This window comes from Simochromis diagramma, unplaced genomic scaffold (genome assembly GCF_900408965.1).
Source record: "Simochromis diagramma unplaced genomic scaffold, fSimDia1.1 OVJJ01000816.1, whole genome shotgun sequence".
Classification (NCBI taxonomy): domain Eukaryota; kingdom Metazoa; phylum Chordata; class Actinopteri; order Cichliformes; family Cichlidae; genus Simochromis; species Simochromis diagramma.
Genome location: NW_024386908.1, coordinates 12182387 through 12197542, shown reverse-complemented (window position 1 = coordinate 12197542; position 15156 = coordinate 12182387). Strand labels below are relative to the sequence as shown.

Genomic DNA, 15156 nt, shown 5'->3' with positions numbered 1-15156 from the left:
TCCATCCTCCTCTGTGTGTAATAAGCTGTTACATTAAAAAAGATAAACACACTACGCTCCCACTTTTATGAACACTGTTATGTTAGTCTGCTCTTTAGTGTCCTTAAAGGTGTTAGTTTTCTCCTAAGCACTCAGGTTTGCAAACACTGAAAACTGAAAATGTGGTACTTGGGCATTTTTATTTGTGTATTTTATATCTATTTATATTTTATATGCATGCTGCATGTTTGTACAGTATTCTTGTTGTTATATCAGCGCCAGGGTACAGCTGTTTTCAGGTTGCAAGCATAAATCAGTGGGTAAGATTTATTTAGTGTTGGTGTGTTTACGATGCCTAAGCTCCATATTTCCCCGCTGTCTGTCGTGTCTGCAGTACAGAGCAGGGCTTGCATACATTAGTCTGGGTGATGTAGTGAGTCTCACGCGCACTCACACCCATCATCAAGACGTACAGCAGCAAGCCATTGGCTGCACATTACCCCATTCTCAACAATATTACTCTGCCCACACACACAGCATTACTCGTGTCAGAGGTTGAGTATTTATGTGTGCGCGTGCTTAGTTTTATAGGCTCGCTCTGGTGGCACAGTATTTGCCTTAATATGATCTTTTTTTTCTTACAGGAGAAAGGGAAACTCAACATTTGTGCTTGCTTTTGTGCACGACGTGAGAAATGGTGACAGGAGTGTGGAAAAGGTAGCAGGAGAGAACTGCAATGAGTGCGAAAGGTCCTGAGAGTGTAAAGAAAGAGAGAGAGGTTGACAAAAATCGAGCTAGGGGAAGTTTGTGGGCCAGTTCCACTCTGCAGCCAGCAGAAGATTATTCAAGGTTAGTGGGTGTTATTAGTTGGCGGTAAACCAGTTCCAGCCCACTGTTTATTGTCTAATTGGTCCCAGTAGTTCCCATTCGCAGCTGCTTTTGTTTATTGCGGGAGCGTGTGCGCACGAGAGAGGTGGAAGCCGCCTGACTGGAGGAGATGATTATACATGCCGTGTTCGTGCGTGTTTATGCGTGTATGTGTGAAAGACAGTGAGACAGTGATTGATGGCGAGAGATTGTTTGTTTGCTCAAAGCTTGCACTCGGATTGCAAGGCCAAATGCATGTTTTGACGACTAACACGTGGCTGTTTGTGATCTCTTTCTCCCACTGAGACTGACTCAGATCAACGGCTGGGTGAATGAATAGAAGACAAGTCAGGAGTTTAATTTCATTTTATTTTGTTTTTTTTGTTTTTATGATAGAAAAGGGAAGAGTAAGGACCAGGTGTTACACCTGGCTTGTTCGGGACATTTTAACGGGGTCAACAATGCCAAAATACACATTGCTAAATCAAAGAATAGATGCAATTACCCGAAAAGTCCAAGGAGTTGCCTGAAAGGCGAGAGGGAGAATATTGTCAGTGGAAATCTCGTATACAGCCAGGCTGGTGAAAAGGTGCTCCATGAGGTACAGTACTGTGCAAACGTCTTGAGCTAGCCGCTATTTGTTTGTATTCTTCTTCCAAGCAGACTTTCTTGTAATCTTTTAAAAGTGATCTCAGGCAATAGTTCTTTCTGAAGGTCCTTCAAAGTTTTTCTTTTGACATTTTCATTCATTGTTAATCTTGGAAGAGACTTGCAAACCTGACGATTATTAGAGGTAGTTTTTTTTTTGTTTGTTTGTGAACTCCACTTAACACTGACCTATGAATCATTCAAGTATAACAGGCAACCTAATAACTTAGACCAATTTCAAATTGTACTTTGCTACTAGCAGCCTGTCGCAACATGTATTTATAATTTATAATTTATTCCTGCTTTGTTCAGTCAAATCTACAAAAGAAAGCTAAAGATAACAGTTTGACAGGCATAAAATCTTACTTATGCACCATCAAAACAAGACAATTTCCAAAGAGCTATAAATGAAAAAAATTGAGCCAGTAGTGTTGGCAAACCTGTCAAAAGTGATGGAATTATGAACACAGAAAAGTACCATCAGATTTTGATCTACCATGAAATACCATCTGGAAAGCATCTAATTGGCAACAGCTTCATTTTTCAGCATGACAATGATCCCAAACACACAAACACTGCAGTAAAAACATACCTGGATAGAAACGCACAATGGACTGGCCTCCCCAGGGTACTGATCTCGACATTTTAGAAGCAGGATGGGATCATCTAGTCAGAGAATGGAACCAAAGGCTGCGAATAACCAGAGGAGAGCTTTCATGTTTTCCAAGAAGTATTCCCAAAGACTGCTTAAAGAAATTACAAGGAAGCTTGTCTGAAAGACTTCAGGCTGTGTTGAAGAACAAAGGTGTTCAAAGCACATATTTACTTTTAAGCTTGTTAGAATTGTTAAAGCTGTGTTTTTGCCTGTATTTCCATGTATTTTTGCACACATTCCAATACATTCCTGCACCTGCTTCCTATTGTCTTAGCAAAATATAAAGACATGAGGAGTTTGTACTGTAGCGGGGGGGGTTGGGGCTTTCCATCCTCATGGACACGAAAATGTTTCCCCTCCTCCATCAAGGAAGCTCTTCCGATTCTTTAAATGCACATCAGGAAGATGAGAAGTGGGAAGAGTGGGGATTTCTTGATGACCTAAGAGTGAAGCATCAAACCAGTAGTAGGGGTATCTTACTGTATATGGATGTCTTTAAAAAAACGTATCCATGCTGCACCTTTACATGTGAGGCAGTTAATTCTCATAGTCTTCACACTGTGGATGGAAAATCAGCCACATGCAGTGTAAAGCATGATCATCCTGTGTGTGTGATGAATCTAGTTATCATAACTAGTGTGTTGGGACCACACACGGAGCAAAAGCAGGTATGTGTTGTGGAAATAACATTATTGCAGGTAAAAAAATGATCCAAGGAATCATGCAAAAACACTGATCTGTACGTAAATTACAAGCTTTAAATTAACTGCTGATAATTATTTTAACAATTTTAAATATCTAATGACTGTATTTAAGTTTTATAGGCCTAAAAGAGATTTTCATAATTGCCTATCTATAAAAGATAAGCTGCTGTAAAGCTCTGAAATTGAAAGGTCATTTCAGTGGGTTTTACATGTGGTACAGCTTTCATTTCATTTTCACTTTTCATTTATTTAACAGGGTTGTGATTAACACTAAACTGCATTTAAAAACCAGATCTAAAGGCTGCAAGCTTCAGCTCCAGCCATTTGAAAAATGCTGTAAAGAATGATGGCAGTGAACAAAGCCAGTATAGACTCATGGCCTATGAATTGGTGCACTCTGCATGAACCGGTAAGAAAACAGATACCACCACATTTTTAAAAACAGTAATGTTTCATATTTTTGTAGAAAGTTCTATAATTCTATCATATATTGGACCTTGACAGCCCGGCAGCCCCGGCCTGAAACAAGCATTTTTACAGTAGCTCCTTTCCTTTGCCTATAAGCCACCTTTCTTCTGATTGACTGCCTATGCCTATGTCTGTGTCTGTGCTCACAGCTGGAGCTGTGCACCCAATATGACCATAGCGATATTCCCTCTCTCTTACATCATACAGAACCAAGAGCAGAAAAAAGATGCCTGAGGTTTTGGCTTCAGTCTGTTTTGAAGGTTGTAAATATAAAAACACGATGCGACTGGGTTTAACAACATTTTCTTTTCAAACTGTTGTAGTATTGCTGTATTGTTGATGAAACGTGAAGGAAATTTGAACAGTTACTGACCAATTCTGACATTTTTACTCCAACGTACCTGCACAGATAAAAGCTAGCCTGTAAATTTTGCTAGGTGTGTATCCTTACAGTAGTTGTGTCCTGCAGATTTGCCCACTGATGGAGGACAGATGTGGTTTGTGTGCGTGGGAACCAGCACAGAACCGTCTTGGCTACTTTCTCTGTGTGGGACCTTTGGACTCATCAGTTTAGGGTTATCCTGTGCGTACACTGTGTACTGTATGCGTGTGGGTGACTCAGTATGTCAACTATGTGTCGCTGTAGGAATGTGTTCTTCTTCAACAACAGGAGGATGTAGGGTTATTCTATCCCGTCTCCTCTCCATTTCCCCCCCTCATCGTTCTTCTTTTCCTGCTCTCTTTGTCCTCCCAGAGGAGACACTGAGCAAGATCACAAGAGAGGCAGGCCTCTCACCAGCAAGAACTTCTGAAGGCTTAAAGACTGTGTGAACTGAGGCAAATGTTACAGGTCACAAGGCCATTTTCCTGCTGTGTGTTTCCATGAGAGTGCTTCTGTGTTTGTGTCTATTCGGTCTTGGTAACTCGATGTCCGGTCATGCACACATGCTGCTTCCACACAAGAAAATGAAACCATATGTGTCTTGGTGATCAACTTGAGAACACATGCTACTATTGCTGCGACAAACCGCCCTGGGAAAGTCCTCGGCCACTGAGATGCCCACTGCTGCCAAGACACACACTGAGCCACAGGTCTTTCTCATGAGTAATCTCTTAAAAAACGATATGTTACTGTATATCACATGTTTTTAAAAGCCTGACTCCCTGCCCGCAGTGGGATTCCTAATTAAAGTTTAGCAAAAGTAAACAGATTCATCTCTCCATGAATCAAAACAAGCTCTAGCCCTGAGCGATTAAAGCAAGCCCAGAGCAGATTGTGTGCGAGGGTGTTAATTGAGGTGTTATAAAAAAACATTGCAAAACAGATTTCTAGGATTTCTTTGAGGTTGTCAATTAAGACGTTTAGCTGGGGAACGCTTCAGGGAGGTCAGAGTTTACAATGGCAACCGCAGACCGGCCACCCTGGAGCAGAAGGGCGTTCGGTGTCTAGCTCAAGGACGCTTTAGTTTTAAGGAGATAATTTGGAGATGCCCATGTGTAAGCATTAAGGATCAAGCATACTGCCCCTGGTGTTGAGAAGTCCACTTTGATAATGCCATACATCATGTTTTTTGGGGGTTTGAGTTTCAAATATATTAAATGAAGTGTATTTTATTTGCAACTTTGACTGTGGGAAAGTTTGTCTTTTACTCAATCAGTCAAGATGCTCTCAGCTTCTCAGATGTGAGGAGTTGCTGCAGTTCACATCATGACAGTTGCCTTTCATTGCAGATTCAATATCTTCGGGCTTTTACTTCTTTATTGCAGCGTGGGCTCTCAGTAATCGTGATGTGCATTTTTCAGTATTTTAATGGAAAACCACAAGTCAATTTTTCCCCAAGTAATATTAAGAGAGTAATTAATAATGGTTATAAAACTGTGTGTTGCAAGAAACACTCCTGGCACCATTTACCTCAAAATGTGTTCAGTTGAGTGCTTTTATTTTGGAATTAAATCAGTGTCTGCAGCTGATGTTGCTGTGAATCCTGTGGAAAACCCCAAAGGGTTGTGCGAACGAATGTGTTTCTTGCCAAAGTGTCTGTGATCAGTCAGTCGGCTGCGAAATGTGGATACTGCAGTCTATTCTGTCTCGCTTCCCATCTTTGTTGTTTCTGATCTGGTCTCATCTTCTCTGCTATCTTTTGCAATCACTCCACTTGTCCTCACACGTGTTATTAAGTTATTATGTTCACAGTTATTATGGCTCATTTTTTAGAAATTAGTTTCTGTACCCAGTTTGACCTATTTAGTGCACAAAAAGGAGTTAAAGAAACAGAAACCACCTATTATCTCTCTCTTATTGTCCTTCAGTCTACCTCTCAGCTCCTACAATATGTTCTTCTGTCTGGATAACAGATTTTATCCACATTTTTCTCTAAAAAGAATTGTTACAGCTGTTGAGTAGGGGTGTAATATATCACTATAGCAATATATTGTTATTTTATTTTGTGACCCAGTTATTAATTTGCTCTGTAAACAGATTCTCTCAGCAATTTGACTCATTTGATTTCAATGTTCATAGGATTGTTCAAAAGGAGACATATGTGGACTAAATGCTGGCCAAGGAAGTGTCTGGATATGCTTATGATCTGGAAAGGCCTGTGCAATTGTCCTGTTGAAACAGCCGGGTATAGGTTTTAACACCTCATCACTGTACCTCTGTACGGTCAGATTTTCACCAAGAACAATCAGATCAGAGACGGTGCTCTCATTAACTAGCAAGGCTGCTCCAATAGCTTAGACATGCCTGCCAGCATCCAGCATCCTAATATCCCGACCTCGCTCAGTCATGGCGCTGAGTGTAGCTTTTTCGGGGGGGGAACCATTGGTTTTGAATTGGTGTTCAGTACACAAATTGTCATCACTGACTAAAACCAATCACCCAGAACTGAAAAGAGCTCACACAGAGATTTTAATAATGCACCGAGAACTGCAAAGATTGAAAATGCATTTCACTTTAACTTAAAAATTGCACGTCTTTCTCTTTCTTTGTTTCCCTACACCACCACATTTCGAATATGTTGCTGCTAGACACCAAATCTTTCTAGAAAAGTCAAATTGAAGTTCTTAGACAATGTAATTTTTTTTGGAACGAACTTGCATGAAAATACTTTTTCCCCATTTTAAAGCTTTATTATCGTTTTGACCATTCAAATGATTTGAGTAGTTTCATGGTAAATGCACACATCATGTAATGGAACCAGTGTTGGAAATTTTAACCTACCTCTGAAAAATGTTCTCTGGCCATACTATCACACTTTCAAGAAAATTCAAACTCTCAGAATTTTATGCTGAACTTCAGCTACACTTTTGAAACGCCATATTCCTGAAGTCATTGTAGCAAATATTTGGCCCGAAACATTTGAATGACATAGCTTAAGTAGTTCTCTTTTTATCTAGCTGTTTGAAACTGGCTCCACAGAAAACACTGCAGAGTAAAGCCTTGAAAATGGACCTGACTTCAACACAAAAATATTTTTTTATGAGCAACTAATAACTGCAGAGATCTGAGATTTTAACGTTTTCCTATCAAGAAAAGTATCATTCGTGATGGTCAGGCTGGAAGCATTTGGTTGGAAGACATTGAATGACCCATCAGCCTGAAAAAAATCATATCTTAACCTTAAATATCTCATATCTTAAAAGTTATTGGTTTGAACAGCTCGTAAATATAATCTAAAAGCTGTTTTTCTTTATTTTTCAAAACACAAACCCGAGACCTGCGTTTAGGTGACATCAAAAGACAACACTCTCCCTGAACAGGCAACGCACAAGTTCTAATAACAGAACATAAGAGGGAGTAGCAGAGACATTCACCTTGTAAGCCTCGCCTTTTTTCATTCCTCATTTACCCCGCTCTCCCCGGGCGGCGAGCTGAGCTGCTTGGATTATGCGATGCTGTAACATAGACGGAGCTCATCCTGCATATCAGTCCATCAGCATTAACGCAGTGCATGTTCAAACAAATACCTCTGCTCTTCCTCCGCTGTGGTTTCATTTCAGACCTGGCCTCGCTGATAAGGCTTGCTTATTTGCATGGATGTAGCTGTTTGGTCCCAGGGAGATGAACTGCGAGAGCACTGATAGAGTGCACCATGGGAAGTGTGTGCGTGTATGTGTGTAGGTATCATTCTGTGAGCAAAAGTTGATTCTTTGTGTCCTTCACTTAAAGAATGCAGAAGATGCGCCACATATAATCAATATATATGAGAATAAATCCTTCTTTAAAGAGTAATAAAACCATATAGCTGTCATGGTAGAGTGAGCTTTATCAAGCCAGGGCTTCATTACTGTGTGAGCATTAATATCAGCTGCATATGCTGCTGAAAGAAAGGCTGTGACACAATCATTTGTATGGGCATGTCAATAATGTGCTGCCATGCCTGTTGATGCAGCATTAGTAGACGGCTGTTGCTCAGAGCCCAATCAGCAACAATGCACTTGAGTGCTAGATGGTATCGGAAAGCTGTCAGAGCAGCATAATAGGAATATATGGCCACTCCGAGAACACAGAGGCAGGATCTTTTTTTTCTCCGCCTGCTGCTCTCTCGCCACATCTCGGGCTCTATTGCTCTTGTCTTGTCACTCTGAGTCTCTGCTCGTGTTTTAGTCACTCTTCTTTCTGTCAGGAAATTGCATTTTTCCTATCTTAAGCAGCGTGCGTGAGGCACGGCGGTTTGGAATGACAAAGCTTCATTGTCCATTTAAGGCTGCAGAGACGGAATAGGCCACAGGCGGCAGCAGCAACGTCTGCAATCTTTATCCCAGTGGTTATCACATCCATGTCATCAGTGTGTGATGCTGCTTCTTCATGACTTTCTGATGCTTGTTTTGTGTTGAATATGAAGATATCATCCTTATCACTGTTGCTAAAACCATAACTTGCTACCCTGTTTGGTTTTCTTGAAAATAAACAAATGTATACTAACCAGACACTTTATTAGGTCTACTTGGATAGTACTGGATTGGAACCCCATTTATCTTCAGAATGGCCTTAATTCTTAATGGCATAGATTCCTCATCTGGCTTTGTCCTAAATGCTGTTACTGTGATGACTCTGCCATTATGAGCTTTAAATGGAGCCAGGAAGCATTTAATCACAATGCGTCTGTGCTAATAATCTGGGTCTACAGTGAAGAGCATCGCAGCTGTCTGAGGGGACTGCGACTTCAGCAGCTTCAGTGACTCATTCAGAGCCTTTGCTGAGGCCTACGCGGGCGATCGTGGCTCAAGAGTTGGGAGTTCGCCTTGTAATCGGAAGGTTGCCGGTTCGAGCCCCGGCTTGGACAGTCTCGGTCGTTGTGTCCTTGGGCAAGACACTTCACCCGTTGCCTACTGGTGGTGGTCAGAGGGCCCGGTGGCGCCAGTGTCCGGCAGCCTCGCCTCTGTCGGTGCGCCCCAGGGTGGCTGTGGCTACAATGTAGCTTGCCATCACCAGTGTGTGAATGGGTGGATGACTGGATATGTAAAGCGCTTTGGGGTCCTTAGGGACTAGTAAAAGCGCTATATAAATACAGGCCATAGATTCAGCAAAGTGCTTTTTTTTTTTTGGGTAGATGGGTACACTATGGTTGGACGTGGTCAACAGCAATATTTAAGTAAGCGGGCCCAGTATACCTTCTGTTTTTCAGACCAGCCTATATAAACTCTAGAGAAGGCTGTCATGGCTAAATACATTGAGTTACTCCTGTGTGAATGGCTGATTAGATATTTGTGTCAATGAGCACTAACAAAGTGGCTGGTGAGTATAAAGTTTACACAATCCACCTTTTAAATTCTAACACATGGTGGTTCTTTCTGCACTCGCCATTTGCAGAAGTTGATATTCCAGTATTGGACACTGAGATGTTCCAATAATAAAGTATTCTATGAAGGAGAGTGCCACCACTCTCTCACCTTTACCGTTTACAAAGTCATGTTGTCTTTGATCTTTAATGAAAGAATGGCTCTGTCTCCAGACGTTGCTTTGTAATTGGACACTTAATAATATCGGGACCAAATGATTGTGCTGCATTTTTGGTTATTTGGGACTTGGTAGAAGTTTATGAAGGCAGGATATGCAGTTGATTAGATAAGCTGAAACTCAAATTATCCATAGGGGAGACTGAGTCACTCCAAGTTGAATATTCACACAGTAACCAAGCAAATGGAGTTTATTAAATACAACTCTGGCACCAATTATACCAGTATATTGTAATGAATGTGAATTACAGAGCGCCTGAGTGTGTGATTATTGCTCTTACAGTACAGTGGATCTGCAATCAGACCTGCTCTGGAAGGTTCCACTCGGCCATGAATGGAGGGGTGTGAAGTCCACAGGGGAAAATGCATGGATCTGATTGGCTAAGGAGAAGGGAAAGCTCTAAATCACACAGTGGTGTTCTTTTGCTGCTACAGCGTGTGCGTGTGTGTCTTCACGGGGTTTTCTTACCCTCTGTTATTCGCAGATACAGTATCTCTTCATCTCGCTCTCATACACTTCTCAGAGGCATAAATGAAAGTATAGAAAGCCATGAGAGGGAGGCGAGAGCGGGGGTGACTCTGGCTCTGGGGAGCAAGTGAGTTAGAAAAAGCCAGGAGATGAGATCTGAGCAGTGGAGTGTGGCCGTTGTGTTTTGGACTTTCATCATGGAAATATTAGAGGTGAATTGGATGATGAAAACATTTAATGAAACAACGTAAGAAGACAGGGAAATATCAATTACAAAAACGATTCACACAACAGTTATTATTATTTCATGTTTGGAGTGTGTTGTTTTCAACTGGTGATAAAAAGCTGTTTCTTAAAGAACATCTTGATAATCACGCTTGATTGCCTTTTCATGTTACAACATTCTCTCACGTTTTGTTTGCCTTTCTCTGTCCAATCAGCAGCCAGTGACATTTCTGTCTCATTGATTTGATTTTCCGTTAAAAACGGAAGTTCGAGTCATTATTTTTAAGGGCTTTGAGCTAAATGTGTTTGCAGTTATTTAAGAAGTAAAGTTCACTTGCTTTTTATTAATTGTGCTTACTGCAGTAAAGCATGTTGGAGCTACACTCTATGTGTGATATTATAAACAGAAACCTAAATGCAGATCACTTTGCATGCACAATTCATATATCTGAAATATACGGGAGCCAGATTAGTCATTGTTAAGTAAATGAGTCCTATTTTTACCCAGGGATCCCTAAGGGGCTCCCAACTACCAAGGGTTCAGGGTCTGACAGGGGCCCCTAGCCAGCAAGGAAACGGCCGCATTCTCCCAGAACAGAACACATGAGAAACTCCCGTGATCCCATGGTTGAAGTGTTGAAAAGGACATTGTCTAGTGTAAATGAACCTGCATCCCTATGTGTCTGGAGGACTTACAGCTGGCCTCATTTTCTTCCACCTTTCCAAATGGATCATAAATCAAAATGATTTCTTTCATAGTTCCTAGATAGAAGCTCTTGAAATTTTGAATATACGCCTGTTTGCATGCGAGGACTCACCTGTAGTGATGAACTTTACATATGTTTAGTTGCTTTTCTATTTTTTTTTTTCTATTTTTTGGTTTTATGGCACCCATATTTTATGGTTTAGTTTCAAAAACACAAATCGTTCATACCCAAGCCTGAGCTAAAAATAACACAATAGCCAGACTTAATCAGGTATCTGAATAACGTGTAAACAGGCAACAGGACATACTGATGATACTAATGTTTTACAGTATAGTAATGTCACTTTATTTACATGTATGTATGTATGTATGTGTATATATATATATATATATATATATATATATATATATATATATATATATATATATATATATATATATATATCATATCATATTTTCAATTCAGTTACATTCAAAAGTGTCAAGATAAGCAAAAGTAGACAAAACATATATACATTTGTATGCTGTACTGAGATAAAAGCAAATTATTATTGTTTTGTGTGTGTGTGATTTGCCGATACTATTTTTCCTGATTCTGATTTCGCAGCATATGCGAATAGAAATACTTTTTTTTTTTTCAATGCAAACCATTGTTTTCATAACAGAGATGATTAAACTTGACAATTTCCCACAATCTGCAGTAAGTTACAGGATCTTCTCTGACTTAAACTGTAAACAGTGATCTGCTACTGGAAAGGAGTACAAATGTTGAACTAACAGTAAGTTGCTGTTCACCCACCTTTACCTCACATATTTAATCTTGTCAAACAAAAGCAGCAGACTTATATACCAAAACAAAATGTCAGCTACTGTCAGATGCATTTTCCAGTGCGATAATAAATTTACCAGAAAAAGAGACATTGATGCTTTTTATATATTATTTCTCGTAACTGCTCATCCCGAGGCTGCTGGCTTGTGGCGGGCCCTTGCCGGTTGTTTCCTACCCAGTCAATCGGAGCAATTCAAGACTGGAATTCCAAACATTGCCTTTCTCTCTCTTGACAGGAATGTTCAGGAATCCAGAACAAACAAACAAACAAACAAAAAGCTTGCACAGTGTTATCTAAGAACCCCCACCCCCCAGCAAAACTGAGCACGCCGTCTGACAAACAAATGTGCTAATGAATGTATCCTAACGGTGCACATGAACTGAGGCCCCATTTTAGTTATTTCATATCCAAATCAAATCCAGATGCTTTTTAAAACACTTACCTACATATTTGCATCTACTTTAATCAGATCACATTTGATAGCCAAAATACATGATGAGGCAAAGTGTAATTAACTGAGGGAACATTTTGAGAAATTATTTTACAGAAGTAAATGTTTTGAGGTGAGAAATGTGATGCATTAAGGATTTTTAAAATGTGTATTAACAGTGGAGCTTGATTAATTGGCAGTGAGGTGATATAAAGCTAAAAACATCCAAGTACGTAACAGCGTATAATGCGTTTAATCATTGAAAGGCACAGTGAGTTACCGTTGCTTCTGTTACACAGACAGGACACCATAGATTTCTCCTAGCAGGTCTCTCAATCCCGATAGCCTTTTGGAATTTGTACATGCAGAATGATATAGTACTTGAGATATGTGTTTCATATGTGTAGCAGAAATCTCTGCAGTGAAATGTAGCTTCCCCATATCACTGGGCCAATAAATAAAGCTAACTGCTCCTCCTTCCTCTCTTCCCTTATATCTCAATCGTTTCACCCACATGTGCCCTACTTATAAATCACCACCTTCTTATATCTTATATTGCAATCAAACTTACATTCCATTTTTCTAACCTTATCTCTCTCAAAATTTCATCACCTTTCTCATCACTTCCCTGGATCTCGCCATGTTTCTATGGCTCACTTCACTTCGTGTCTCTGACTCTTTATTATTCCAATAATTCCTAAGTTCACTACCCCCCACCTTCCCTCAACTTCACTCTTTTCAATATCCATTTTTTTCGTGTTCTTCCACAGAACCACGAGAAGGAAACTGCACTCCACTGTGCAGCCCAGTATGGACACTCTGAGGTGGTTTCAGTACTGCTGCAGGAGCTGACTGACCCCACAATGAGAAACAGCCGACAGGAGAGTCCTCTAGACTTGGCAGCACTGTACGGCCGACTGCAGGTCTGTGAGAATATCTGATCAATGAAAACATCATTACTTGACGCTAAGAAAAACGAGAAGGGAAGCACTGCTTTGAATCTTTTAGTTTTAGTTTGAGCCAATAAGTCAACTCAGTGCATTTAGCCACGTAGCAAGACGACCTGCTGAAGTTCAAACTGAACATCAGAAATGATTTTAAAGTCTTTGAATGTGACATGGTTGTTGGTGCCTGATGGGCTGGCCTGAGTATTTCAGAAACTGCTGATCGGCTGGGATTTTCCAACACAACCCCCCTCCAGAGTAGGAAAGGAGAAAATATCTAGTGAACAGCAGTTCTGGGTTAAAATGTCTTGTTGATGTCAGAGGTAAGGAATGTTTCCTTCACCGTATTGAATCTGTGCGTTGAAGAGTTACTGCAGTTCTGAAGGCAAAAGGGTGTCCAACTCAGTACCAGCAAGATGTAACTAATAAAGTGGCTGATGAGTGTAATTTGAGAATAAAAGATTTCAAAGACAAAGGGATTTTTTTTAATCCAACATACAATACAAGACAGTTGGAACTGTTAGATAGAAAAGGTCCAAGCATTTCCATAATAATATATCTATGTATGTATATATATGTGTGTGTGTGTGTGTGTGTGTATGTGTGTGTATGTGTGTGTATGTGTGTACACACACACACATTAGGGGTGCAACGATACACAAAATTTACGGTTCGGTTCGATACTTTGGTGTCACGGTTCGATATTTTTTTGATACAAAAAAATGTTCATGTCTTTTTAATTTGTCATTTATTAAAATTATAAATATATATTTTAACTCAAAAGTACAGTTTTTAAATTTAATGTTGCTGAAACAACAAAGTAATAAAAAAAAATATATATCTGATTGAGGAATCACTCATCTTTGGAAAAGAGAGTTTATCACAGAGAAATGGCTCTTTCCAAAATAAAAGCTATACTATACGCTTCTTCTGGGCTATATTCTCAGCAGCATATTAAACATATCAGGTCCCCATAAGGAGAATCATGTGCTAACGGCTGTCTAAATGACTCGGGTAAAGTTTGTAGCATGCGTGCTTCCACTTGTCTTTGCACGAGGATGCTGTCGGAGTAAATGTGCAGTCATATTCGTTGTGTTCCCACTAGTGCTGTCAGCGTTAATCTCGTTGAAATGACGTTAACGCCACAACACGGCAAATCTCCGTTAACGAGCTACCGCGGATCGCCCCGTGCGTGGGGCTGGACGGCCAACACATTAACGAGCTAACTGTGCTAACGCACTAGTTCCCACCAATGTAATTGAGCATTGCGTGGCACATCCGACATACTGTTTTACTTTAGTCCATGACGCCCTTACCCTCAGGGTCATACGTCACATGAAAACCAAAATAGTTCCAAACGGCACATCTGAATTAGGGTGGGGGAGGTTCAATTTGCCATGTTGCAAGGAAAGCTTAACTTCTGTCTCGCTAGCGCATGTATATATATATATATATATATATATACATACATACATACATACATACGTGTGTGTTTGTTTGTATTGTCGCGGGGTCCTCTTTTAACCCTCTCCCGGACAACAAACTCAGGCGTAGTCGGTAAGGTCTTTTAGGGTGGATAATTTATTTAGCCGGCCTCCCCAGTGCACAGAAAATTATTATGTACAGCAAATAGAATTGACTTAGGTCAGTGTCAACAAAACGTCTGTATACCCGACCCAGCCTACACGTTACCCTCCTTGTAACAGCTCACTGGGCTCTCTCCCCACCCCGTATGACCTGTCTCTTATATCCCATAGCCCCTCCCCCTAGGCGTAACAATCATTTCTTTATTATTACTTTAATCCCCACTGTACCCCCTCAGCTTCTTTCCCGCTGTAGTCTCACAACACACACACACACATCTATTTACAGACTCTTAGGCCACTTCCAATCAGCCTACAATGTTTCACAAAACATTAAAACAATCCAAACAAAGGATGCAGTTCACGTGACCGTCCAAGCCCACGTGAACCCATCATTTAAACCCCGGAACACCATACCATCGGCTTGCATCATCCCGCATCATTGGAGATCACAGCGCGTCTCCTCGACCGACTTTATTAACAAGGTAAGGGGAAATAAGTTGGCCACCCTCTATGCTGCTCCAAATCCCCCCCTCACCCCCTTTTTATTTATTGGTGTCTGTTAGAACTAATGGTGGCGGTGCGTATATGCGCCCCGATCAGCTATCTGCGGCTGGGGCGATGTAACTCCGTCACATCATCCCCTTCCACCCGGAGGTGGCCGATGTGCGGCAACCTGGAAAGATA

General features: G+C 40.7%; 1 protein-coding gene across 3 annotated transcripts in view; it reads left to right on the top strand.

The window, feature by feature from the left end:
* The window catches only part of anks1b (ankyrin repeat and sterile alpha motif domain containing 1B), a 264035-nt gene that overhangs the window by 75258 nt on the left and 173621 nt on the right, over positions 1–15156 (top strand). For all 3 annotated transcript variants that reach the window (XM_040035435.1, XM_040035437.1, XM_040035436.1), the window contains exon 4: positions 12713–12865. In XM_040035435.1, the coding sequence (XP_039891369.1) occupies positions 12713–12865 (153 nt within the window). The remainder of the gene's footprint in view (positions 1–12712; positions 12866–15156) is intronic.